General features: G+C 37.0%; 1 protein-coding gene across 7 annotated transcripts; it reads right to left on the bottom strand.

Moving 5' to 3' along the window:
- Positions 1 to 385: 385 nt before the first annotated feature.
- LOC6725512 (E3 ubiquitin-protein ligase TRIM33) lies at positions 386 to 25,148 on the bottom strand. Of its 7 annotated transcripts, XM_039296831.2 has the most exons (9): positions 25,037 to 25,121; positions 24,064 to 24,149; positions 21,874 to 22,639; positions 21,238 to 21,735; positions 18,968 to 21,078; positions 18,254 to 18,773; positions 18,020 to 18,183; positions 17,719 to 17,951; positions 386 to 17,546 (listed from the first exon to the last, which is right to left on the bottom strand). In XM_039296831.2, the coding sequence occupies exons 4-9, from the start codon at positions 21,729 to 21,731 to the stop codon at positions 17,442 to 17,444; spliced, it is 3,627 nt and encodes a 1,208-aa protein (XP_039152765.1). In that variant the 5' UTR covers positions 21,732 to 21,735; positions 21,874 to 22,639; positions 24,064 to 24,149; positions 25,037 to 25,121; the 3' UTR covers positions 386 to 17,441. The 7 variants fall into 7 exon arrangements, with proteins under 7 accessions (XP_039152765.1, XP_039152761.1, XP_039152766.1 ...); XM_039296827.2 differs by lacking the exon at positions 24,064 to 24,149 and having other exon boundaries at positions 25,037 to 25,148; XM_039296832.2 differs by lacking the exon at positions 24,064 to 24,149 and having other exon boundaries at positions 18,254 to 18,722; positions 25,037 to 25,148.
- Between the last annotated feature and the right edge of the window lie 56 nt (positions 25,149 to 25,204).

The following is a 25,204-nucleotide window of genomic DNA, read 5'->3' as shown; positions in this document are numbered from 1 at the left end:
GTGTCGGCTGTACATATGTAGAATGTATGTACCGTTATCAATAATTAGTTAAACTGTAGCTAGTATATGTATTTGCCATATGTTGCTCAACAATTTCTTGTACCTCCCGCATTTTACGATTATTTTATTGGAGTTTTTCATTTTCGATTGCAGATTTCTCGTGATTTTCAATTATATATGTTTTGTTTTTTTTTTCATTAGTCACAGATGTTTTTAGGCGCGCTTGTATGCTTTAATGAATTCAGCGTGTGTTGTATATTATTAATAATTCAATTTGTTATAGTAGAAAAAAAAATATAAGTAAAAGGCAATTTCTTAGTATTTTTCAATTTTTTGTTGGTTTTTTTTTCTGAAAAAATTTGTGCTTAATTTTGTAGAGATTTTCTTTCATTGCCTGCATTCTATTCGTTTAAAACAAAAAATGTTAAGATATTTTTTAGTTAAGGTTTTCGTGTTTTTTTTCTTTAATTTTAATAATGTATAATATTTAGTTCAATAAATTCGTTACGACACATGGACTAAGACACAGCAAAAAATATTCATGCTTAATTTAGATTCAGTTTGTGTGATTTCTTTTTTTGTTTTTTTTTTTTTGTATTTTTCGTATTCATCTCGCATTTGATTTGTTATAATTGGTATTATGGCTTCAATTGCATATTATACTTCACATTTTGCGTCCTAAATGCGCTTGTAAATATTTGTCAATAATAAATGATGAAACAGCTTAAGAACTCGAGTTTTCTTTTCTTTTTTTTTTTGCTATAATTTATGTTTATGTTTTCATTCGCGAATATTTTGCAAGACACCTACCGGTACCTAGTTTATCTGCCAGCTTCCAAATTTATAGTTATTTTCGAAATTCTTTGCTTTTGGGGCTAAACGTTCAACGGTTTTACGCTCACTGATAACATCCAATCGGTAGTTGGTAATCGTTAATTGGTAATCGGTAATTGGTAATCGGTATCGGTAATTTATAGATAATTTCGTATTTTCCGTATTCTCGTATGCGGTATTCGGTTTTGATATGTTCGCTTCAAATGCGTGTCATGAAAATACATTTGCTTTGCTGATTCTGCAATACAACTTCATTTAATAAAAATATACAGTAGAACCAGGCTACTACATAAGTACATAGTTAATTTTTTTTATCTATATGTATGTCTGTTGACTAAATTGGGCAAATATTTATGTTTTTACTTTAATTTGTCATTGGGCGTTGTAATTCCGTATTCGTTCGTAAGTGCAAAAACTTCATTTTTGAAACTGCATTTCATCTTCGATTTTCCATATCCATTTTCTACCGTTTTGGTTTTTTTTTTTCAATATTATTATTACAATAGTGTGGCCAAAGCTTATTGTCGGAAGCGTTATGCATTTTAGGTTTAGTTTTTCATTATTTATTCGGTTTTCTAACTTTTTTAATGTTTTGTAAAAATATTTTCGTTACTCGTCAATTTCGTGTTGGAATAATGGAACTTTAAAATAAAATGGGAAAAAATGAAACGCAAAATGTAAAAGTTATCGAGTTTTTTCTTTTTGGAAAACATGGTAAGGCTATTTTCGTAGTGTTGTTTGCTGTCATTTTCTCCAAACTTGAGTTATTTGCGTTTTGAAAAATGAATATTTCATTTTGGTTCTTTGCTTACATTAATCACTAAAATTTATATTTGTTGTATATATTTTTCCTTCGATAAATGTATATAAATTTTTTTGTTCTGGTTTTCATTTCTTTTGGCGTAACTTTGTGTGAGCTGTGATTTTTTTTTCGTTTTTTTATGGTTTTTTTTTCTGCCCATTCTTAGTTTTTCGTAAAGAAAATGTTTCAAAAAATGTTTAACAAACAATTCAATAGGCTTTACACGAAAAATGATGTGGCATTTACTTATACGTTATATAAATCAATTGTAAAATATATATATTCATATACTCGCTTGTTTGTTCTATGTTAGTTTTGTTGTATAATTAAATATTGCATTTGGTTTCGTTGAACGTCTGGACAATTTTTCATCTTCGCCGATTCGTCGATTTTTCCCCCGATTTCGCATCTACTTAGTGACATAAAGTTACAACTAGTAATAGTATATAGCTGTACGTATTTAAATATGAGTGTTTCATTTCCTTATATTCATTCCATTTCATCATTTCATTTAATTTCCTTGCCTTTGTTTCTGTTCCTTGTGTCGTGATTTTTTGGCCCAAGGACGCGGGGGTTTCATTGCCCTGCTAAGTATGCTACAGAAATGTTCGAATAAACGAATAAGGATCGAATACAAATATTCACTCGCCGATTGAACGCTAGTTCCTATAAACCATTTATCATAATATCTTCGGTTGTTCTAGTTTGTTTCTCTATCCCTTTGACGAAAACCATTCCTTGCTTTTGTTTTATATAATTTACAAAAATTTTGATTTCAGTACCTGATTGCAATGGGTTTTTTTTTCGTTTTTTTTTCTCTTCTTTTGTTTTTGGTTTTGCTTAAAAAAAATACAGACACTTGTAATTGTTGTTGTTGTTGTTGTTGCTTGCTTTAGACATAATTTGAAGTACAATTCATATGTATACATATAGGTATATATTTTGTTCTAGTTTCATATTTAGGCCATAATTTGTGTTTTGGTTTGAATACGAAAACGCTTTCAAAAATTCTACAGGACATCGTAACTTTCTCCCACTGCCGCTGGCTGTTGTAAACTTTAATATGTAAATACACACAATTAGCTATGTTTTATGTTTAAATATTTGGTTTCCGCTACACTAACGCATCTGGAACCCAATGAGCAAAAGTATCTAAGACATATCCTGCGTTCTGGAAAATTGTTTCGCATTCCTACATCCGTTTTAGCACTACAATACAATTGGTTTCGGTTATTGTTGCTTTGTAAATATAGTCGATATATGTGTATAATTATGATCATTGGTTACAAGTACAAGACATTAAAGGAGGGCACACGAATCGAATTTGCTAACAATTGTTATTCCTATTTTCTCAGAGTGTCTAAGGGTTCAAAGTGCGACCGAGTTGGCTGAGATCGAAATGAAGAATTGAGGAATTGGTCTAATTTGTTAGCCCTTTTTTTTCGTTCACAACCATGTAAAGAAGTTGGAGGGGAAGCAAGTTGACCAGGATAAAAGGTCCATTAAAGCCAAACAAAAAGAAAAGACTCTACGGGTGCTACACTCGAAAAAATCAACCTAGTATAGAATATTTCAAAAGTTTTGAATACACAAAAATCCTACTTAAAAACAATATTCAAACAATTTGACTTTAGATTCTAGGACGCCATAGTTTTGCTGATTTTCGAAAATGTTTTCGAGTGTGTTAAGAGCTAATTAAAAATGTTTCAAAACTATTTGGAAACCGACATAATTCTCCATAGTTCTTATATCCCCGCAATTCCTGAACTATTCGCTGAATATAAAGGAGAAGATTGGAAGTAAGGGCTTTATACTTTCTGGATTTCTGGCAAGGATTCTCTAGATGTGTGTGTGTGTGTGTACGAGTATATGTATGTGTGTTGACTGACTTCTTCAATTTTATTGCTGTTTACGATTAAAGTAGTATCTCGATTCTGTCAATTGTTATTGCTTGTGTAATTGTAATTGTAATTGTAATTGTTATGGTTTCGCTCCCATCGATTTTCTTTGTTAAATTAAGAATGAAAACTCAAACTTTTGTTCTCAAGGTTCAGGTAATCAATTTCTAGTCTTATCTGTTGCACTGAGTAGTCTGCGATTTTCCTCATTTTCATTTGCAATTTCATGTTCATGTTCTTGTTCTTGTTCTTGTTGTTATACTCATTAAAGGTATGTATACATATATAGGCATATGTGCGTGTGTATATATAATTTGTCAAATTTATTTACGTCATTAGTTGGATATAATAATTCGAACTATAAATATAATTACGCTTTCGTTCGTGTCAAAATGAAAACTCAGAACGATCAACAGATGATAATGGAACCCAGATACGGTTCGATGCTTATAGATAATGTCTTGAGTTGAGTTGAGTTGAGTTTGTAGTTGAGTTTGTAGTTGGTAGTTGGTAGTTGGTAGTTCGAGTTGAGTTGCTGCAAACTATAGGATAAGTTTAGGGTCTATAAGTACCGTAGGTTGTTGTATTAGTTTCAGTTGCAGTTGCCAAGTTTAGTTAGTTTAGGTAAATTTGTGGCTGGATGAAACAGGTTGTTCTGCGTGAGTTGATTCGGTTTTTGTTTATGTTATTTAGCTTAGATTGGAGTTCAATAGCTTTCCCATCTTATTGTAGTTTGTCAATGTTACTAGGTTCTTAGGTTGTTTTTTGTTTTTCCTTTTTGGCTGCTGCAGTGCTAAAGTTAACTCTTTGGTTTTTCCGTTCATATTTTCATTTTCATTTTTCCATCGAAGCTTTGATTTACCTCTCAATTGCTTTTGGTTTTCACTATAGTTTTGGTCAAGCGGTTTCGATCAATTGTTTCTATCATTTTGTTGTTTGTTGTTTTGCTTAATTGATTCAAAGGGAAGACATAACATTCTAGAAAAAGGTTCCTAACTGATTTCGGTTTCTCGTATCCTCGTAAATATATATAAGTGTATATTGTATATATTTTGTTCTGAGTATAATTTAAAGCATTCTTATATAGTTAAGTTTATATATATATATATATATATATATATATATATAAGTATATATATGTATATATATGTTTTTGTTGTTAGACGCGCTTACTTCCATTTTTTCTTTTCTTGATGTGTAAATATCAATAACCGTTTTCTACAATAAGACATTACATATTTCTTGGTGCCACTATATTATATAGTCATACGTATGTATATATATAAATATCCAAGTGAGTGGGTGTGAGTGTGTGTGTGTGTGTGTATAGCTGGCCGAAGGACACCCATCTGCCGCTCCTTCGTCCTTCGTCCTAGGCAGAAAGTATTCCCCATTTTTCAAGGGGGTGGTTTTCGATTATTACTGGGCAAGTGTTTGGAGGGTGCTAAAGTGCCTGTGCCTTTGGAGGTTGAGCCCTATGTTTAGAAACTTTTGTACCAGGCCTTCGAAAACTCGAAAACTCGAACTCGTTTGAACGAACCCTTGGGAAAGGACTTTCAACATTTTCGTGTAAAAAGCACAACGAAACAAATGTTTGTTCTACCCACAATCTGCTTAAATACGCTTCTTACTTATTGTGTTTTTGGTTTTTCTTGCTGTTGTTGTTGTTTTAGGAATGACACGCCCTTAACTTACATATCCATATATACTATAATATATTTTCATATATAATTTGTTTGTATTAGTTTTTATAAGACAACATTCAAACACTTAAGATGCTTCATCAAGTTAATAAATATTTTTTTCTTGTTTTTTTTTTGTTCGTTTTGTTTTTTTTTTTATCGTTTGTTAAAATATCAAAAGTGGATGGAATTATGTGATTCTAGTTATTACACGCACTATTTATGTATATATATACATATATAATTTATATATATATATATGTCGTTCCTTGATAATACAATTCATTTGTCATGCTGCCTGAAAAAATTCGGACCAAATTTCGGTTTTTTTTGGGGATCTTGAAGTTTCTCACGTGCTTGTTAAATATACAAAAATATCTGTAGATACTTTTTGCCGTAAAATGGTGTGTAGATATAATTGTTAAATGAAACCATTTTTGCAAAAAAATTACAAAATCAGGATTTCTCATTTTGGGGGGATGGATAGCTAGCTGAATGCTAAAAATTCAATTGAATATAGTTCATTCGCTTCATGGCACAATATTCAATAAAATATTGTCAGCTCGAAAATTGATATTCGATGAAGATTGCTGCTGGCAGATTGAATCGTAATTCGAATCGAATTCGAAATCGAAATCAGAATCCAAAGCCAAATCCATATCCAAATCCAAATCAATACTTCAGAGTTATCTATCGTATGAGTTTCGTTAAAGGTACTGTTACCATTTAGAATGCTATCTTTGTTCTTATAATGCTTTATTGTATAATTGGTTCAAAAGTTCGCTCAGTGTAGGCATGTGTGTGTTCGTTATTCCAATGCTGCGGGTAAATCGGGGTCACCAAACGCAGGAATTGGGGTCACAAGCAGCTCTCGCTTCAAATAACGCCAAACACATTCAATTTCAACTATTCTGCCAATTAATTAAACAAAAAAGAAGGATATGTCGTTGGTTTTTTGTTCGTTTGGGGTTTGCTTGAATTTCTAGCAATTTTCGAATTTAGTTTTTAACTAGCGCAAAAAATTGCTCAAACTGCAGCTATTGGCTACTTTGCCTTTTGACTAATGTTGGAAAAAGCGCCTAAACAACTAAATTGACAGCAACATAAAGATATGTCTAAGGTTTTTCGGGTGTACGGCTCAACAAATGAATATTGTCAATATTTGTTTTTACTATCCACGCTTGCTTCTCAAAATTTGTATAATATTTGTAAACGCTAAGTTGTATATTTTATAAATAATTCAATACGTACATATATGTAAAGCATATCAAAGCAAAACACACACACGCGCGCATCGAAACTAGTTGTGAGAAGTAGGGGTTTTCAAAATCAAACAAATTAGTTACATATATGTATGTATATATCATCGATTCAAGACTATCACAGGCGGGAGGGGGCTGGGTTCTATCCGAGGGTTTGATGGACTGTTGGGGTTCTATATAAATCCAGGAGTCACCTGCTCCGAACAATTCAAACTTATTCTTGTGGCTCCATATATGCAGGTATATAGGGTGCTGCCACAGAGTCTATATCTTGTCTACCATATCCGAATATACATATATGTATGTATATCTGAGTTGTGTTCGAGTTGGAGTTTGAGTTTTGAGTTAGAGTTTTGAGTTAGAGTTTTGAGTTTGAGTGTGTGGCATGCAAGAGTTTTACTTATCGTTCGTTAAATAGTCTGCCGTTTGCGAGTAAAATGGTAAAAGGTGTAAAAAGCCTAAGGAGTACAGTCAGCAAAAATGGTATAAGTTGGTTTCTGTAGTTCACATAGTTATAAGTATGTAAATAGTTTAAATCTGCGCCATCCCGTTCGCTAAATACTATATATGTATGTATATGTGTATATATTATTAAATGTGTAAAGTTTGCCTAGCACAAATCAGAGTCGATTGAAAAGGTCACAAGGGTCGGTCAGATGTGGATAGACGAACAATTTCGATTAGCTTGGTTCTAGAGGAACATTTTCATATGCCTTTGCCATAGGCTTTCATTTAAAACTTCACACTTTGCTGTTTAATTAAATCGCATTAATCATTATTGGTGTTTGTCCTTAACCCTTGTGCTACAAACTAAATGCTGCCCTACAAAAGAAACGAGAATACAAATACACATGTTTCTTGTAAATTTGTTTAAATCATTTGTTTTTTGGTGTTGTCTTTAGTTTCGCTTTCGCTTCCGCTTTCCTTTCACTTCATTCCCGTTTCCGGTTTGCGTTCTTGGTAAAATTCCATTTGTTCGAGTTGCAATATATACACAGTGGCTACTTTTTTTGGCGCCCACTGTCCATATGAAATATATATGTGTATATATAATCGCTTAGTAAATTTTAAGTTAATTCAATTTTTACTTCTGAGGCAGCTTTTTTTAGTTTTCTGTTTGTTTTGTCGGTCGTCGATTCTCAAAGTAAATTCAAAAATCCTTGTTGAATACGAGTAGTATTGAGTAAACATATATATATATATATATCGCTTCGAACCGCTCGAAAAAAATGTTTGCTGTGCCTTAAGTTTGCTCTTTTCTTAAATTTTTTTGTTTTTTTGTCGTTTTTGTTTTTTATTGTATTGCACTCTGTATGTTTTTAGTTTCATTAAAATGCCCAACAATTGTAATTTGTTATCGCTTTGGTTGCTTAAAGGGAGATTGTTTTGGTTTGTTATGCTTTCGTTTTTAACTATACAACATCAAAAATAACTCACATAAAATTCATTCAACATCTTATCGTTTAGGCTAATTTACACATGTATATGTCATGTATATATCATGTATATAAGGTGTATATAATTCATAAAACATTCTAATGGTAATATGTTTGTAAGTTTTGGGTTTGCATCATATCATATTTCATATATCATACTTTTCATCGATTCATCAATTGATTTTCATCGTCATACGTAGTCGTAGTCCTATATAGGTAGTATATGTATAAATATCGTTATCGTATTCGTAATCGTAATGCAATACAATAAGTTGACTGTATATTTGGTGCCCAAAAATATTGTTGTGTTCCTGCACTCGACCCCAAAAATGTTTCCCTATATTTTTTTGTTTTTTTGTTCTTTCGCACACTTTGCTTAGCTGACAAAATATCTGCTTATGGTTTACAAATCGTATCTGATTTTCGGGTTTTCCACTAATCATTTTACATTGTTTATTCGCATTATTCATTTGCATCATTCGCAATCGCATTTTTGTTTAAAGCCATTTGACAACACAGGGAATTTGTTTATTGGGTTTTGCATTACGTTTGCTTGAAATGTCGATTATTTGTTCTCTATGGGGACTGGATAATCTATGCGTATTTGCTTTTGGGATTGGGTTTTGCTAGCACACCTCGTTGTCTGGTTTATCTGTCTTAGTGGTGTGGCAAAGTTTCTTGCAGTGTAGCTCGCTCCGATCTGGATACTCCTGCCCTCTAAATTGGTATCTATACACTAATATATATATATGTATATATATATATGTATATATATGTTACTTAAAAATTTGCCAAGGCGCGGAAAAGTTTTCGGTTTCTATTGGTTTTTTTTTTGTTTTGGTCATATCTTAATTCGAATATACATGTATATATATATAATTTGTTATTATTATCGAGCTATGTATAATTGTGTTGTTTATTGTTAATTGTGTAAATTTTGTTTTCCATAATATTCGCTACACATAAAAATGTTGGTTTCATTTGCATTTCTCGTCGGCTTGCTGAACGCATCCTTACTATTTTTTTTTTTTTGAACAACCCCAGAGACAATTTATTTTGAATCGGCATTACTTGCTATGTTTTTTATTGCTCTATGGTTCTAAGACTAGTACTTATATCGGATATATCGGATATATCGATATATACCCACAATGCCATCTTGTTTTTCGCTACTAGTTAGTGTTAGTTTGTTAATTTAAGTTGTTTGGTTTCGTTTGCGCTGAGAGAAATTAGGAAGTTGGTTTTTCATGTTCATTAGCTTTAGTTTCTGGTTTCCTAGCTGTTCGGCTTTTGGTTTTGGTTTTGGTTTTTCGGTTTTAAAATTCTAGAAAAATAAAAGCTTTCTAATTGCTTCTGTTTTCATATGGTATCCTGCCGCTTAGCTCCTTCTCACATCCCGATCATATTCGCGATCCTAGCTTCCATCTGGCCCAAACACGAAAAGCTTTTATTCGTTATCATTTTCGTTTTGTATTGCAATTTGTTGTTACTAACTTGGTTTTGGTTTTTGGTTCGCTATAAACTAGTAAATATGCATGTATATAATTTTTGTATCCATTACTTGGTTTTGTTTGGTTTGGTTGTCAAAAAAGGACTCACTAAATGTTACAGCACATCAATAAACAATTCATCCTTACTATCCTTATCGTTTTTCAATTGTCTATCATGAATCATGGCACTATAGTTTTAGTTTCTGTGTGATGTTTCCTCTATAAGACATATGCGCTTAGTAATAATATATTCAAAAACACTACACTCCCATTCGCACGCACCGAACATACACTGACAAAAAAAAATGGTGAGCAACAATCGATCGAAGAAAACCATATTGGTGGTGTGTAAAACCGAAATCGAAAAACCAATCCCCATTATGGTGTATAAATATCCGGCACAGTGTGTAAACATTATGCAAAAAATTCACATTTCTCATTTTGTTTTTGGTTTTTTTTTTTTGTTTGTTTTTTCGTTCGTTCGTTTGTTTGGTTTTTTGGTAGCATAGTGTAAATAATTCCCAGTGATATGTACGCAAATTTAACACAACAACTCGACCAGGGAGTTTTTTTTACATTGTTAGCCTCTCTTTTGGTTTTTTTGACATTTTTTTTTTTTTTTTGGTTTGGGAATCTACATATTTTCTAAACATTAAGATCAAGCGAAAAGCATTAAATGGTCGATGACTTAAATGCAATATCTGAACAGAGATTTTTTTCAGGCAAGAGATATAAATGCTTAGAAGTTAAAAGAAAAATCAAGGGTTTAATGTTCAGTATATTGTTTCATAAATTCTTTTTGGCTCGTTTTTATTTCTGGAGTTTTACAAAGTAATAAGGGGCGTACAAATTTCCAGATTTCCACACTAAATTACTTTTCAATCCCTGGTTTTCACTATATTTTAATTTACCTACATATTAATATATCGTTCACATAATTCACATAAGCTGAACACAACTCAATATTATCAACAATTGTTTCGTGAGTGTTAAGTTATTACACAAAAATGCTACGATGCTAAAGTGAAATTATAGTAACTTAAGCGTAAAACAAAAGTGTTTAAATACATAAATCATAAAATTGAGGAACTTGTTTGCTTTTCTCTCTTCATAGCAGGCAAATCATCAAATAGTTTAGTTTAGTTTTTAGTTTTTACTATTAGTATTAGGTAAAATGTTTTACTTGTCGAATTGCTAGATCGATTTTTAAAAGTGTTTAATTGATTTGCTTGCTTTAAGTTTCCAGTTTCTTTGTTTTTATCTTCAATATTATTCTGTTGTTTTTCATTTTTGATAATGTTCGGTTGTTTGTGTTCTGTTTTTGGTTTTTAGTTTTTGTTTTTAGTTTTAGTTGTCGTGTGTGTATTGTAAACTTGCTTTTGATTACATATTGGTTGTGGTTGCTGTTGGTTTTCGTTCAGTTTCCATCGCTTAATGTTATTTATGATTTATCCGTATAATATATAATTCATTTTGTTTTTTTTTTTTTTTGGTAATTGATTGCTTGTCGTTTAGTGTTTCATTTTTTGTTATTTCTTATCAACTTGACATGTGATCTCCGTTCTACGCCCGCAAATAAATCCCGAAAAATTCTTCTGCTTTGATTTAAAAAGTGTTGTTTTTTAGTTTTGGTTTTGGTTTTGACCTACTGGAAGCCGAGTTACATAACTCCACTCGGTTTCAACTAACTCTTTACCTCGAATTTCGGTTTCCCATCGTTTCCGTTTTGTTTGTCTATAATAAGGCGAAAAATATCATCAAAAAATTGACGTACACTAGATTGTATTTCTGTTGTTCATTTTTTTTGTTTCTATCAATTATTGTTTTACATATATGTAAGTATATGTACGCATGTATAAATAATTTAGTAAATTTGTTTTGTTTTTTTGTTTTCATCGAACGTCTCCGCTTTTTGAATTGGGGACTGTCTATATAGGTTGAGTTTCTTTTATTTGAATTAGTTCTCTGGGGGGGCAGAGACACCTTAAAAAATGTACTTCGCTTTAACTAAAATACGTAATATATTTGTTGTTGGTTTTGTATATGTCTGCTTGTATATGTATATATAGATATATGTCTTGTTATACATTTATATTAAAATAATTTGATGTATAAAGCGTTTGTTTGGGTTGTTTTTTTTTCCTCTTGTGGTTTTGTTTTTTTTTTTCTTTTCATTTCATGCTTTCATTACCTTCGATTTATGTTAGTTACTTGTGGCTCTTGTCTCGGAATTGAACTAAATGCAAGTATGATACAAGTCGAATTACGATTTACTGAACTGGGCAAACCATGAGGGGCGGGGTGGGGTGTTTGAAGGTGTTTGGAGGTGTTTGAAGGTGTTTGGAGGTGTTTGAAGGTGCCTGTGGGTGGTGACTGATGGCGGGGTGGATGGAGTGGGTGGTGGAGCAGGAGGCGTTGTGTGCTCGTTGTGGTGTGTGTGTTGTGTGTGGTGTTTAGTGTGTAGTTAGCTAAGCCATCGTGACCTTGACTCATTTGATTGTAGACATATACTCGAATCTATATATCTGCACGTTCAATATGCATATCGTATATGCATGTCTAGTGGTTTATGTCTTACATCCGCACGAAGTGTGTGTGTTTTGTTTAAGCGTCGCATCGAGGAACAAAATCAGCCAACAAATTCAGCTTCAAATACTTCGATATACATAATCGTTAATTGTTTATCGGTTATCGTGAATCCTGAATCCATAGCAAGTACATTTTTTTACATTTACTGGCTTGGCTTTTGAGCAAAAGTCTCAAAAATATCTCGCTTTTGTTTGCATTTCGTTTCATTTATTTTGACCACAAAAAAAAAAGAGTAACAAAATTAATACACTTGACCGAACTAATCAAATAATTATCGTAAAAATAAGGTGGACAATATTCAATATGCTACTTTCGTAATAAATCTAAATGGTTTTTCCGCTCTTCGAATTTTCCACATCGATTGTATAAAAAATCTTTGGCAGCATCTTTATCAAAAGGTTCGTCCTTCATTCGCTTGATTTCTCGATTTGATCTCGCCAGTTATCGACAATATATGTATGTATATAGAGTTTCATAATCATAATTATAATAATAATCATAATAATATGCGTGTGTCGATTGGGAATTAAAATAACTACAAGTATATCGAGTGATTGAGAAACATGTGTGGTGTTCTGTTTTGTCTGTGTAAATTTGGATACTTCCTAATTAGTTGTTCAGGTTTTACTTTCGTTTTACTGAGTTCGCTGAGTTGCAATAGAGTGAAGTAAAACCATAAAGTACGGGGAATACGAATCGAAAATTAATGTATATATACTCGTAATATTCGATACAAATGTTGTTAAACTATTGATGTATAGAGTTGAGGTGGAAAGCTTTCACTTTGTCACAATTTGCAGCGCGTAGGCAACTTAGAAAATTCTCATTCCTCACTTTCATTTGTGGTTTTTTTTATTGCTTTTTATGCAGCTTCGGCATTGAAAACTAGAGCGCAGTGGGTGGCGGGGGTAGGCGGAGAAGGGGGTGGGAGGGCGGCCTTGGTCAATATTTGTCAGTCGGTATTAGTTGTTAAATGTTAAATGTTAAATGTTACATGGCAATTTGTCCAAATCTGCGTCCAATCCTTGTGCTGCTAATTACTATTGCATCGGCTTGGGTTTCGTTTCCATTCAATTCGATTTGGGTTTCATAATTGGTAATAATTAATTAGTAATTAGTATTTGTCGCTGACTAGTGGTAGTACCGCCCCTCTCCTGGCCACGCCCCCCTTCTGGGCCATTCGCTAATCGTACATAACTGTATACATAATACAAATATATACAGGTGTGTAAATATATATATGTATATATATGTATGTATATATTTTCGCTAGAAATCCTATAGTTTATACGTAGTTAGTAAAATGTTATCGTCGTTAAGTTGCGTAATCTCAACTAAATTGTAAATTTGATTTAAACTTAAGCACATTTATGTTTATTTGGTTTTTTCATTTTTAAAATTTGTATGCCATAGGAAATAAATTTGTTGTTTTCTTCTTCGTTTTGTGTGTTTGGTGTGGAAAAGTTGTTTGTTTGTTTGTTTTTTGTTTTTTGTTTTAAAAATCATATACAATTTCACATAATATCATTTGCTTATCCAACCTAAAACTTAAATTAAAATTCATAATTCATAATTTTCGTTAAAGCAACAATTGACTTTTTCCATTTTGTGGTTTCAACAAAGAGAGAGGAAATAAAAATAAAACACAAAATTAATATAGTAAATGTAACCTCTTTATGTTGTGATCGTTTTAGTTTGTAAAATAAAAGCGCGTGGAATTACAATTTCATTTGAGGGCTTTCCATAAAAACTATAAACAAATGTAAAATGGTATTTTCATTGGATTTTGTTTTTCCTTTGTTGTTTTTTGTTTCGTATTTCTATAACAGTTTTCGAGTTTGGTTTTGCTTGATTAGGTGTTCGCAGAAATTCAGAAAATTCTGCTGACTAAGACAAAGATAAGGACAATCAATTGGGAAACATGAAGTTTAAATCGAAATTAAACACAATCAAGTAAAAAGTTAAAGGTAAACATACATATACAATACAAATACGATTAGGATTAAAAACAATTCTTTTGGTATACTTTGCATTTGAGTGTTTCCATTGTCTTTAGCAAAATGTTTCATCTTAATACTTCCGTAGTTAATGCAGCGCGACAAGATTAAAAGTATTTATGCGAAAATGGAAAGGAAGTTCAGGTGGTTTAAGGAAAGGAAATCCTGGCGATTTCGCGGTAAATTCAATTCACAATCTATAACATTTGTATTGGGGCCTAAGTTGTAATAAACGAAATGCGAAAACGTAATTAAATTAAAAATTATATATTTCAACAGCCAAATTGTTTCACAAAAAATTGCATTTTTTACCCTCTCTCTCTATCTATCTCTCTCTCTCGCTCGCTCTTTTTCTTTCTCTCTCTCTCTCTCTCTCTTTCGCTCTTGCTTGGTATCATTTCGCATTTGTAAGATCCTCTCGTCTACCATCAACAACTTTGGGGTACATAGTGTTTAAATATAATGTGTATAGTAAAATGATCATAATTTCAGTGGTATAACATAAACAGAAGCGTTTCACATTGGCTCTCGCAGTTTGTTGTTATCTATATAGATTACACTAGACCATAATGATGTAAACAGAATTGTGTGTGTAGCCTCACAATGTAACAACGTAAAAACTAAACAATAATAATAATTTATAATAATGACAATAGTAAATGATGGTTAATGCAAATGGTGTGATACTTCACGATCGACCACAGTCCATTTGCTTGGTATTTAGTACAACTCAACATTTAACATAAACCAAACACGCTTTTTGTTTAAAATAGGCTTAAACTAGCAATTAAAATTAGAAAAATGACAAGAATTAAAACAGTTTTTAGCTCCGCGCCGCATTGTGGTACACAAATGCCAATGATGGGATTAACATAGATTATTGCTGTTTAAAACATTTAAAAAAGGAATCGAAAATAGTTTCGAACACAACTAACAAATAACAGGACATTCACAATACAAAGGATTCGTTTCGTTGTTATGCTTAATGTATGGGTGAGTATGGGTGTATGTGTGTGTGTGTGTGTGGGTGTCACATATTAATGTAGATGTACACGTTGTGGATGTATATGTATATAATAAATGTGGTTGTTACAGCCTATAAAAAATAAGTTGCTTGCTTCGCTTTGCTTTCTCGCCCAACTTCGTTTAAATTAATCGCCACTTGTTGTTCTACCTAACGCCTCTCACATGATAAAATTCACACAATTAAAAAATGTTATTTTGTATATAGATAAATAATAATGTCTTGGGAGTAAACCAGCCTTATATTGTATTACAACGGGAAAGAAATGTTGCATGTATCCGTACACATATATATATTTATATATATATATATCATCTTAAATGGTTGTCTATATCGTCTATATAAATCGTGAGTGTTTTTGGGTGTTGTTTTGTGGTGTATGTGAGTGTGTTTGTTTGTGTATTGCATTTGTTGTTTGTTTATAAGCAAAAGGAATATCGTTTGTTTTTTTTTTTTTTGTGTGTTTTGCTTCTTTAACAATGTATATAAGAACTTAACAGATACGCGTATTTCATCTCTGTAGGTTTAATCAAATCTGATGTATTAGTTATTATAGTTGTTGGCCTAATGCGATCTGCATTCGTTTTGTTTGGTTTTTTTTTTTTTTGCTTACAGATTAATTTGTATGTTGAGTTCTTGTCTGTAGTTCATGTCGGATCTCTGTCGTGAAGAACGCACTTAGTTGATACATATCGAATGTATTCTCTGGATCTATGAATCTCTAGATCTCTGGGTCTCTGGGTATCATATCTGTCGTGTGGTGTGGTGTGTATTGCCTCCATTCGTTCCGTCATCCTCCGTCCCTCGCTATCCCTATATGCCTAACTCCCTACGCTTCTCGTCCTGCTTTGTATATTATATGGCAAAGTCATATAGTCATAGGATTTCACATATATGTTTAAGATATATATAGTTTGTTTTGTTTTTTGTTTTGTTTTGTTTTCATATACTCATATAGATTTATATATAAATAGATATCACCTTATATAAGCAGCGTAAGGAAAAACCTAAACAGTTTTTGTTATTTTCTGAAATTGTATCTTAGTGTTTTGGTTTCAGTTTGAAATCGAAATAAACTACTTAGATTTCATCTTCTTCTATAATTATTGCCTGTACGCGACCTCTGATGACGCCCTCAACAAATTGTTTACTTCCTTATTTGTTAGCAAAAACCTGTGCACAAAAGTTGCACATTTTGCTAGATATACATAGATGTTGTATACTAGGTGTAGATATATATATGCGTGTTTCGTTTTTTTTTTTCTTGTTTTCGTTTTTTAGAAAAAGATTCTGGAAGGGTATGCACAAAAAAGCTAATCGGTCGATATAACAATATATATGTCTATATAGATAATAAGTAACATGTAAAGTAGTTGTGTTTGTGTGAGTGTGGCGTGTGTGTGTGTGAGTCTGAGTGTGTTATGACAATTTTAACAAGAACAAAAATTCAATTAAAAAGGAATACAATCAAAAACAATATAAAACGAGTTTTTTGTTTTTATAAACGTTTTGAAAATATCCGAAGTTTTCATGTCGATTCTTCTTGTTTTTCCACTTTTTTTTTGTTGTTATTCGTTACACTAAGTATTTTGTTTTGTTTTTCCTTGTTACATTTGTTGATGTTTGTTTTTTTTTAGTAGTAGCGCTAATTGTTTTTAAATTAGAGATCAAAAATAGTATTTGTTGCATTTTGTTTATCATCTGTTATTGGTTTGTTGATTTGTTTTATACGGTTGCAGCGGCAACGTTTCTTGTGTTTCTTGTGTTTAAACAAAATGTGTTTCAAGTCGCATTCAACGCATTGCATTTGCATCCAACTGCACTGCACATATAGCGACTGGGTGCAGCCGCAGATTCGACCAGCTTTAAGAATTCGAACGTTGATAGGGGACAGATATACAGATAAACGAAAAAAATAGGAGCTCGACCTTTTCATTTTCACGTATTCGTAGTTATTCGTTCGTATTTAGTCTATTAGCATTCCCCAAATACACATATAACATTTTGTTTTATACATATATGCCCATTTGGATAGTTGCATCTGCTATCTGCATCTGTTGATAGTGTCAATGTCTTAGTTTATCCTAATTCTTGCTATTAGATGACTGACGTTGTTGTAGTCAGTGGTTGATTGATGTTGCTGTTGCTGTTGCTGTCGATGAGGCAAATGTTGCTCATGCTACTTATCCTGCTTATCTTGTCCATTTGACTGTTGCCATTGCAGTGTACGGTGTGTTGACTCCTTGCCAAGTTGTTTAGGTTGCTATTGCTGTTACTGTTGCTGTTGCTGTTGCATATGGTGTTGCTATTGCTGCTGTTTGTTGATTGCTGCTGCCGTCGACATCCGTATATCTTGCCCGACGAGTATTTGTAGTTATATTTGTTCATATCGACTGATGGACGATTGTTGCGCGCTTTGATTTGCAATCAGTGAACATAGAGGGTGTTCAGGACTAGAACATGATGATTGTTCTTTGCCAGCGTAACCACATAGCCCTCGGATGTGATTTTTAGTCCGCAGCAGCGGGAAACCTGCAAATGTATCATTGTTAGCGTATTACTCCGCACAGCATTCGGTTCGAAACCACATCAAATCAAGACTGCTGCGGAATTCCAAATCAATTATGCAAAATTCAAAATATCTGCAACATTCATTTACCTACTAAGCTACGGCTAACTACCTTCCATATAGCTATATACTCACCTTTACATGTGGACACTCGAACTCGGACTGAAGGGCGCCCTCGCGCGAGTAGCAGGCGACGTGGAAGCGATTGCCGTGCGAGTCGCCGATGAGCACGTCCCCGGCATTCGATATATCAATGCCATTGGGGAAGCAAGTGACCTTCTCGTTGCCAATGCGATAGAGGAATGTGCCGTCGTCCTGGAAAACGGCCACGCAATGGCCTTTAAAGTCGCACACGTAAAAGTCGTTGTCTGGTGGGAAAATCAACAGCGTTGAATTATTTGATGAACTAATCCTCGGGATGGAGTAAGTTGCTCACCTCGTATGGCGATGTCGGAGGGCTCGCGCATATAGTCGCTGCAGTCGAACCAGCGTACCAATTCGCCCTCCTCGGAGATCACAAAGACGGTGGGCGACACGCTATCCACAGCCACGATGTGACCCTTTGCTGTGACAGCCAAGCCAGCAACGATATCAATGTATCTGCGGATGAATGCAAATTTGTGTTATTAACTTAGTTCCCTAATTGTTTAGATTTTATATTTATATTTACCTGATAGCTATCTTGCGCATAAAGTGTCCGCACTTGGAGAAGATTTGCATGCGAGAACGCTCGTTTCCACGATCGCAAACCACAAATTTGCCATTGTTATGCATCACGGCCACCTTGCGCGGATACCAGAGCTGGCCCTCCTCCTTGCCGGCCACACCGAACTGGAACTTAAGGGCACCCATCTTGTCGAAGACCTCGATGCGATGGTTGTTCGTGTCCGCCACGATGATCTCCTCGTCGACGCCCAGGCAAAATCCATGGGGTGAATTAAACTGGCCCTTGGCGGTGCCCAGTGAACCGAATTTGCAACGGATCTGCATCGGAGTGGCCTTGTTCCGGCCGGTGACCACACTGGTGGTGCCCGGCGCAGCCACGGCATGGAAGTTATTGAGTCCCATGTCCTCCACGCCACCAACGATTGGATTGAGGGACTGCAGGCTGGGCGATGTGGCCGGTGGCATGCAGAAATCTGATAAAAAATCAATTTCCGTTGAGGATCCGTCTAACAAAAGCCCATCATCTGTGAGTTGGTTGTGGGATTTCGTGTGTTGTAGGTTGGTATTGGTAGAGGTTTTGGTGTTGTGGGTGTGGGGTATGCATTTGGTGCAAGCAGGAAAAAAGAAAAAAACAAAAAACAACTTAAAGATGTAAGCAAACCGAAAAGCAAAACAAAACGAAAAGAAAGCTTAATCTATTGGCTTTCAAGAAACTCACCATTATTGTTGAGTCCCAACTTGGCCAGCGCCTGGAGATTGTTAAGCGCCCGCTGGTCGCCCGATAGGATGTCAGCCAAGGTAATTGGCTGCGTGGGAGTGACCGCCGATGCCGGCATTACGGCCTGCGATTGCTGTTGATGCGCATGCGATGCTCCCACAACGGCTCCACCAGTCACGGCCGAACCACCCGGCACTTGGGCCACAACATTCGGAACGGGTCCGGCTGCTCCTCCTCCAACAGCCAGTGCATCGTTGAGAGTATCTGGCATTGTTTCCGTCAAGCTGGCCAGTCGTGAGATGTTGTATTCCAGCATGCTAAAACTAGGTGGCGGACCACCGGCGCCCAGGCCATTGATGGATATATTCGGGCCGGGACCAGCGTTGAGATTGACATGTCCAGCCTGCTGGACAATTCCCTGCGGTGCAACGAGCTGCCCCAACTGCTGCGGCATGGACTGGGCCGATGTTGGCTGGTGCAGCCCCTGTTGCTGTTGCTGCTGCTGCACTTGGTGCTGCTGGTGCTTCTGCTGCTGTTGCACCTGCTGCAGCACCACCGCCGCCTGTTGCTGCTGCTGCTGCTGTTGCTGCTGCTGCTGAGACTGCTGCTGGGCAGATGGCAATTGCTGTTGCGATGATGGCTGCGGCGGCGAGTCCATCATGGAGAAATTGGTCATCACCGAGTTGGTGTCGCCATCGAAGGAACTCTGCAGCGAGGAGGGCAGCGAGATGGGGCTGAATACAGCTGAGGTCAGGCGCCCTTGGACAGAGGAGCTGCCCCGATGGCCGACAATCAAATTGTTCGAGTTGTGTTGATGCTGCTGTTGTTGCTGCAACTGAAGCTTTTGCTGCTGCTGTTGGTGCTGCACCTGTTGTTGTTGTTGCTGCTGCTGCTGTTGCTGCTGATGCTGCTGTTGCTGTTGCACCTGGTGCTGGTGCTGATGTTGTTGCTGTTGCACCTGCTGCTGCTGTTGCTGTTGCAGCTGCTGGGTCATCCCCAGCTTCTTGGGACTAGAGTCAATGTGATCCGTTTGAAATTTGCCAAACATCTCCCTGGCGAATTGCTCGAACATCTCTGGCTTCGAGTCAAACTGCAGCTGATAGTTGACATCGCACTTGGGCGTCTGCTCCATGAGATTCAAGCACTGGGCACTGATGATGGGCTTCAGCAGCAGAAACTCAATGGAATTGGCCTTTTCGACAGCCCGCTGGCCGAACTGGGCAGCGTGCTGCAGCTTTCCCATCGTGTTTTCCATGCTCTGCATCAGATCCATGATCTTTAGCTCGCGTTCCGAGTGCAGGCGTCCCAGCTCGTTAAGCATCTGATCCTTGATCGATTCTAGCATACGCTTGTAGGACTTGTAGGCATCCTCGATTTGCTGCCGCACTGTATCGTGCTGTGACTGGAGTTCGGTGAGGGCACTGCCCAGATTGCTACCCGCATCGTTGCAGTAGTCGGCCTTCTTGAGCGTATCACTCAGAGTTTCCTCGAGATCGGCTCGCACCGCCTGCTCCGCCACCGTGGCCGTCTCATAATGATGGTCGCTGCCCTTGTGATCGCTCAGCAGGCAATCATTGCACGTGGGCACCTGGCAGGTGAAGCAATAGTACTTGAGATTCTCGCTTACGTGCTGGCGGCAGAACACTGGCTTATGGATGATCAGCTTGTCGTGGACGTTCTTGGTTAGATCCTCGATGCGCACAACATGGTGATTTTCGAAGCAACGCATATACTTATGGGCGTTATCGCAGCCATTGCACAGAAAGTTGGCGCAGTCGTTGCAACGCGAAATGGCCTCCTCTTTGCTCTTGCACGACGTGCACACAATGTGCTCGGACTCCAAATTGGAGAGGTCCAGTATATTGGTCACGATATAGTCGCAGGGTAGTGCCTTGATCCCCTTGGGTCCCAGCGGTGTCTCCTGCTTGCACACGGGGCACTCGATGAGCAGAGCGGACAGACGGTGGTGGTGCTCACTGCCATCGAACGAAGACGAGGAGCAGCTGTTGGGCGAGCTGGCCGCCATCGTGTCCTTCGATACCACTGACTGCAGGCAGTCCTCACAGAATACGTGCAGGCAAGACAAGATGCGCGGCATCACGAGGCGTAAGCTGTGGGCAAACAAGTAAACCGGTTGATCAGCTTTAAAATGCCATCACAAATTCAGGATTTACATTCATAATAATAAAATCTTCAATTGCGTTTAGAGCAACTTAATTGGAATTCAGTTTAGGAGATGCTACTTATGATCTAATGATCAACCCTCTCACCTGCACAGCTTGCATAGCTTATCCCCATCCTTGATCATTAGGCCGCTGCACGAGTCCTCCAGCGAGTCCAGCTCGGTGACGCCGTGGCTGCTTAGCTCCTGGCTGCTCCCGTTGCTATCCACATCCACCACCAGGCCCAGTCCGGATGAGTTCGAATCGTCTAGCAAAGCGGATGGTCCTGCAATGGCTGTGGAGCCCGTCGATGAGATGGAGGTCTCCGAGCCAATGCTCGAAGAGCTGGTCACATCCAGACTGCCGACATTACTGCTGCCCTTGCCGGTGTCCGTATCGGTGCCCGATCCAGAGCAGGAACCAGAGCTGGAGCTGGAGCTGCTAGAACTGGAGCTACTGCTGCTCGTGTTGCTCACATCGATGTCCTCCAGCACCGATGAGTTCGAGGCATCGTCGCTGAGAACGGTTTTCAGATTGGGAATCCCCGGAGGACACGGATCGACCGTGTCAACCGCCTGGACAGGCTCCTCCACAGTAGTCATTGTCCTACAAACGAATTAACTTTGATTGATCAGGAAAACCAGTACAGTCGGGAAGCGCAATGGCACATTTTGCAGCGAATATTATTCTTGAATGGCTAATCAATTAAGAACATATTCATTCAGCATGTAGTAAACTACTCACCTTTCTTTTGGCGCTTCTCTGATACAACAAGTTCTTGTCTTTTGTCTATTCAATGGATTCCTTTTGTTTTGTTGTCTTGGGCTGCTTTTCCTGTTTCCTGATTCCTGATTGCTATTCCGTATTTCCTATTTCCTGGCTCCTAAATCCTGGTCGCTGCTTCCTTTTCTAGTCCTTTGCGCTAGCTTGCATTTATTGCTGATCCTATTCCTAATCCTGATCCTAATCCTGCTGCTGCTGCTGCTGCTGCTGCTCCCTAATGTCCCTACGCTCTCCCAACAGGGCCATTCCAATTGAGGTCCCTTCTATCGCCGCAAAAAAAGGCCAACAGTAGTTCGTTTCGCCGGGGTAAAAGTGAGCGAAGGACCTTCAATCCACGCGCACGCACACACACACACACACTGACGCACAACAAACACCCCTTCTTCTCTTCCGCTTCCTTAAAATGTATTGCAAATTTGTAAAAATTTGCGAGCCTCCTTCGACTTTCGGCTTATCTTAGTTTTTTGGTTTTTGTTTGGTGTTTTCGATTGTTGTTGCTGATTCGCTGCTTGTCTTACTTTTCTAGATATTTAGATATTGCCGAATAATTTTTAAAGCATTTGGAAACTATGTATTGCGGTGATCCTCCAGGTTAATGTGGCTTTTCTTTTGCTTCTTCTTGTTCTTCTTGTTGCACAAGGACGAAATAAAATTAAGGACGAACGAGGAGACGACAACAAACACTGACGAAGAACACGGCGATGCAAATTGGACGACAGCGCCGCTCCTATGGGTATTTTACAAAATAGATACAAAAATCACGTTAATCGTTGGCTAGAAATTTACAAAAATGTATAAATAAATAAATATAAAGCCGAAACAAAATATTAGTTCTGCAACGCAGAGCCAAAGTAAACAAACTAGCAAATATAGACGAACCTAACTGACATTAAATCAAATGAGCCATTTGTTTTTTACCCAATGTATACCCTTTCCATACGCAGGACAACCCCCTTTGACAACGCATCTGGCTTATGCAACAGCACACACACACACACACACTGCTGCATACTTTCCGGATGTTAGCAAAGTATCTTGGCCCTTTTTTCAGATAAATTCTATCTGCAATAAAAAAACCTACTTCAAGATTCGGAATAATTAACGTTACTCAACAAGAATTAAAAGTCAGATTCCTATTGATATATAATAGGTAATACTTTTGCTATTCATTTTGAAGTCCTAAGTCAGTTAAGAAAAAAAAATATAAAAATATGATTCATTTTGAAAACTTGTTGATTCCCAAAATTTCATTATATAGTGAAATATCTATATTTTTATGTCATCATCTGCCAATAAGAATTGTTGCTTCCTTCCAATTTGACTGCGACGCGACCTTAGGCGTAGAACGCTGTGTATATTTGTATAACGCTTTCCCATGAAGTCTAATTGGAATTAATATAGCCGGCAAGAGTTTCCAGGATGGAATGGAATAATGCCGTTTGAGAGTTCAATGGAAAAAAAAAGAATAACAACTACCAACATTGATTTCGTGCTATGAATTTGTTTATCCGATCGTCCGTTATCCAATTAATTTCTATGTTAGAACATTAATGGAATGAGGGGGGGAGGAGATAGTATTATCGGTTTCATTTTGCGTTAAGTTTACGTTACGTTGTTCGCCGTTATGTGTAGCTATGCGCCACACACACACACACACACGTCAAGTTCTTCTTTACTCCTTCTTACTGTTTTTGCTACCCGTTCACGCAGGCGCGTTCATAGTGATGACCTTTCTAGCCATTTATCCGCTAGTTGCGCAAAAAAAAAAATAGCTGCCCTAACAAGGACAAGCTGGGCCACAAAGTCCTTGAACCAACTAATTCAATTGGGGCAAGGCCTAATTCCCTAAATAAATACGTTTAAATCAGCGGAAGTGAGCGGTAGTTTAAAATCTACTTTAGTTTTGTGCCCCCTCCAAACACACGCAACCAAACACCCACATGCCGAATCAGCTGCATACACACAGACACAAGCGACCACAAGCGAACACACGTGGTAAACGGAATTTAGTGCCGCTGCTTTGCCCCTTTTTTTTCACTGTTCTGGTTTATTTTGCTTTACTTTATCGGACCTGGATGATTTTGTTGGTCCCCCTATCGACTTTGTCAATTCTGCGCCGCAGCTGATATTTTCTTGTCCATTTCCACGTACTTTTTGATTTATTTCACTTTCAAATGTGTGCCGCTCTCTCTCTTGCTGCTCGCAAACGGTTATTTTCGAGTGCAGCGCTGGCTGGGCTGCGAAAGAGATAGAGGAGGAGCGATAAGCGAGTGAGGGAGAGCGAAAAATCGGTTCTGCGAAGAAAAGTTCTCAATTTCGTTCGTATTGGTGTGCGCAAGCTCACTCAACGCGGCAAAAAACGAAATACGAAGAAAAACGGCACCCACACGTACAGAATACAAGAAAAAAAAACACACTAACACACACCATGTGAAATTAAAACTGAATTCCCTTTTTTTCGGATTTCGGAATAAACACAATTCTTGACTGACCAGACAAACTGTCGTCGATTTGAAAGTAATAGTTGGTGGGCGGGGTGGTGGTCAGGACAACACTCGATGGGGTCGCGGGGTGACAATCGAAAAGGGGGGGAGGCGGGGGCGGCGGCACTGCCGTTGTCCTTGAACGCAAAATTTCCACTTGACTACCGCCCAGGTGGTCGTGGTCAAAAGGCACTCAAACACACACGCCCGCACATGCATACACACACACTCTCACACACCGAACAGCAGACAGGAGGCGAAAAAGGTCCTTGAAATGCCTGAACATTTCGCTGTCTGTTCGGCGTTGTCAGCTTTTAGTGTCTAATTCAAAGCGCTAACTGCCTTTTTCGCAACTGTCACCACCTTATAGTAGTTTTCGTTTTCACGTTTTTTTTTTTTTTGTTCTTTTTGTTTTTTGCTGCTCTCTTTTGCTTGTTACGTTACGATTTTATATTTGCCCGTCACACACAAACGCCTACACGCAGGAACACAAGAGAACACTATACACCACAGGCAGTTATAGCTACAGTTACCGTTATTCACTGATTCAGCGAATTTAGCACGCTGTGGGACATTAAAAACAACCAGAAGACCGCCAATTTGATTGGAGTCAATAATTATTGGATTAAACAAATAATTACTTTACTGCTCCCGTCGAACTTTTGTATGCAGTGCAGCTAGGGATGCTAGATATATATTTCAGCACAGCCACATATCGATAGTGAAAAGTCTGGCCCAGCGATGCCCTGACATCGATATCTGAACACGCTTATTGTTCGCTAAATATTTATTTTAAGTTTCCATTTTGC

This window comes from Drosophila simulans, chromosome X, assembly GCF_016746395.2.
Source record: "Drosophila simulans strain w501 chromosome X, Prin_Dsim_3.1, whole genome shotgun sequence".
Lineage (NCBI taxonomy): Eukaryota > Metazoa > Arthropoda > Insecta > Diptera > Drosophilidae > Drosophila > Drosophila simulans.
The sequence above is the reverse complement of the archived record's forward strand: the minus strand, read 5'-3'. Positions and strand labels throughout refer to the sequence as shown.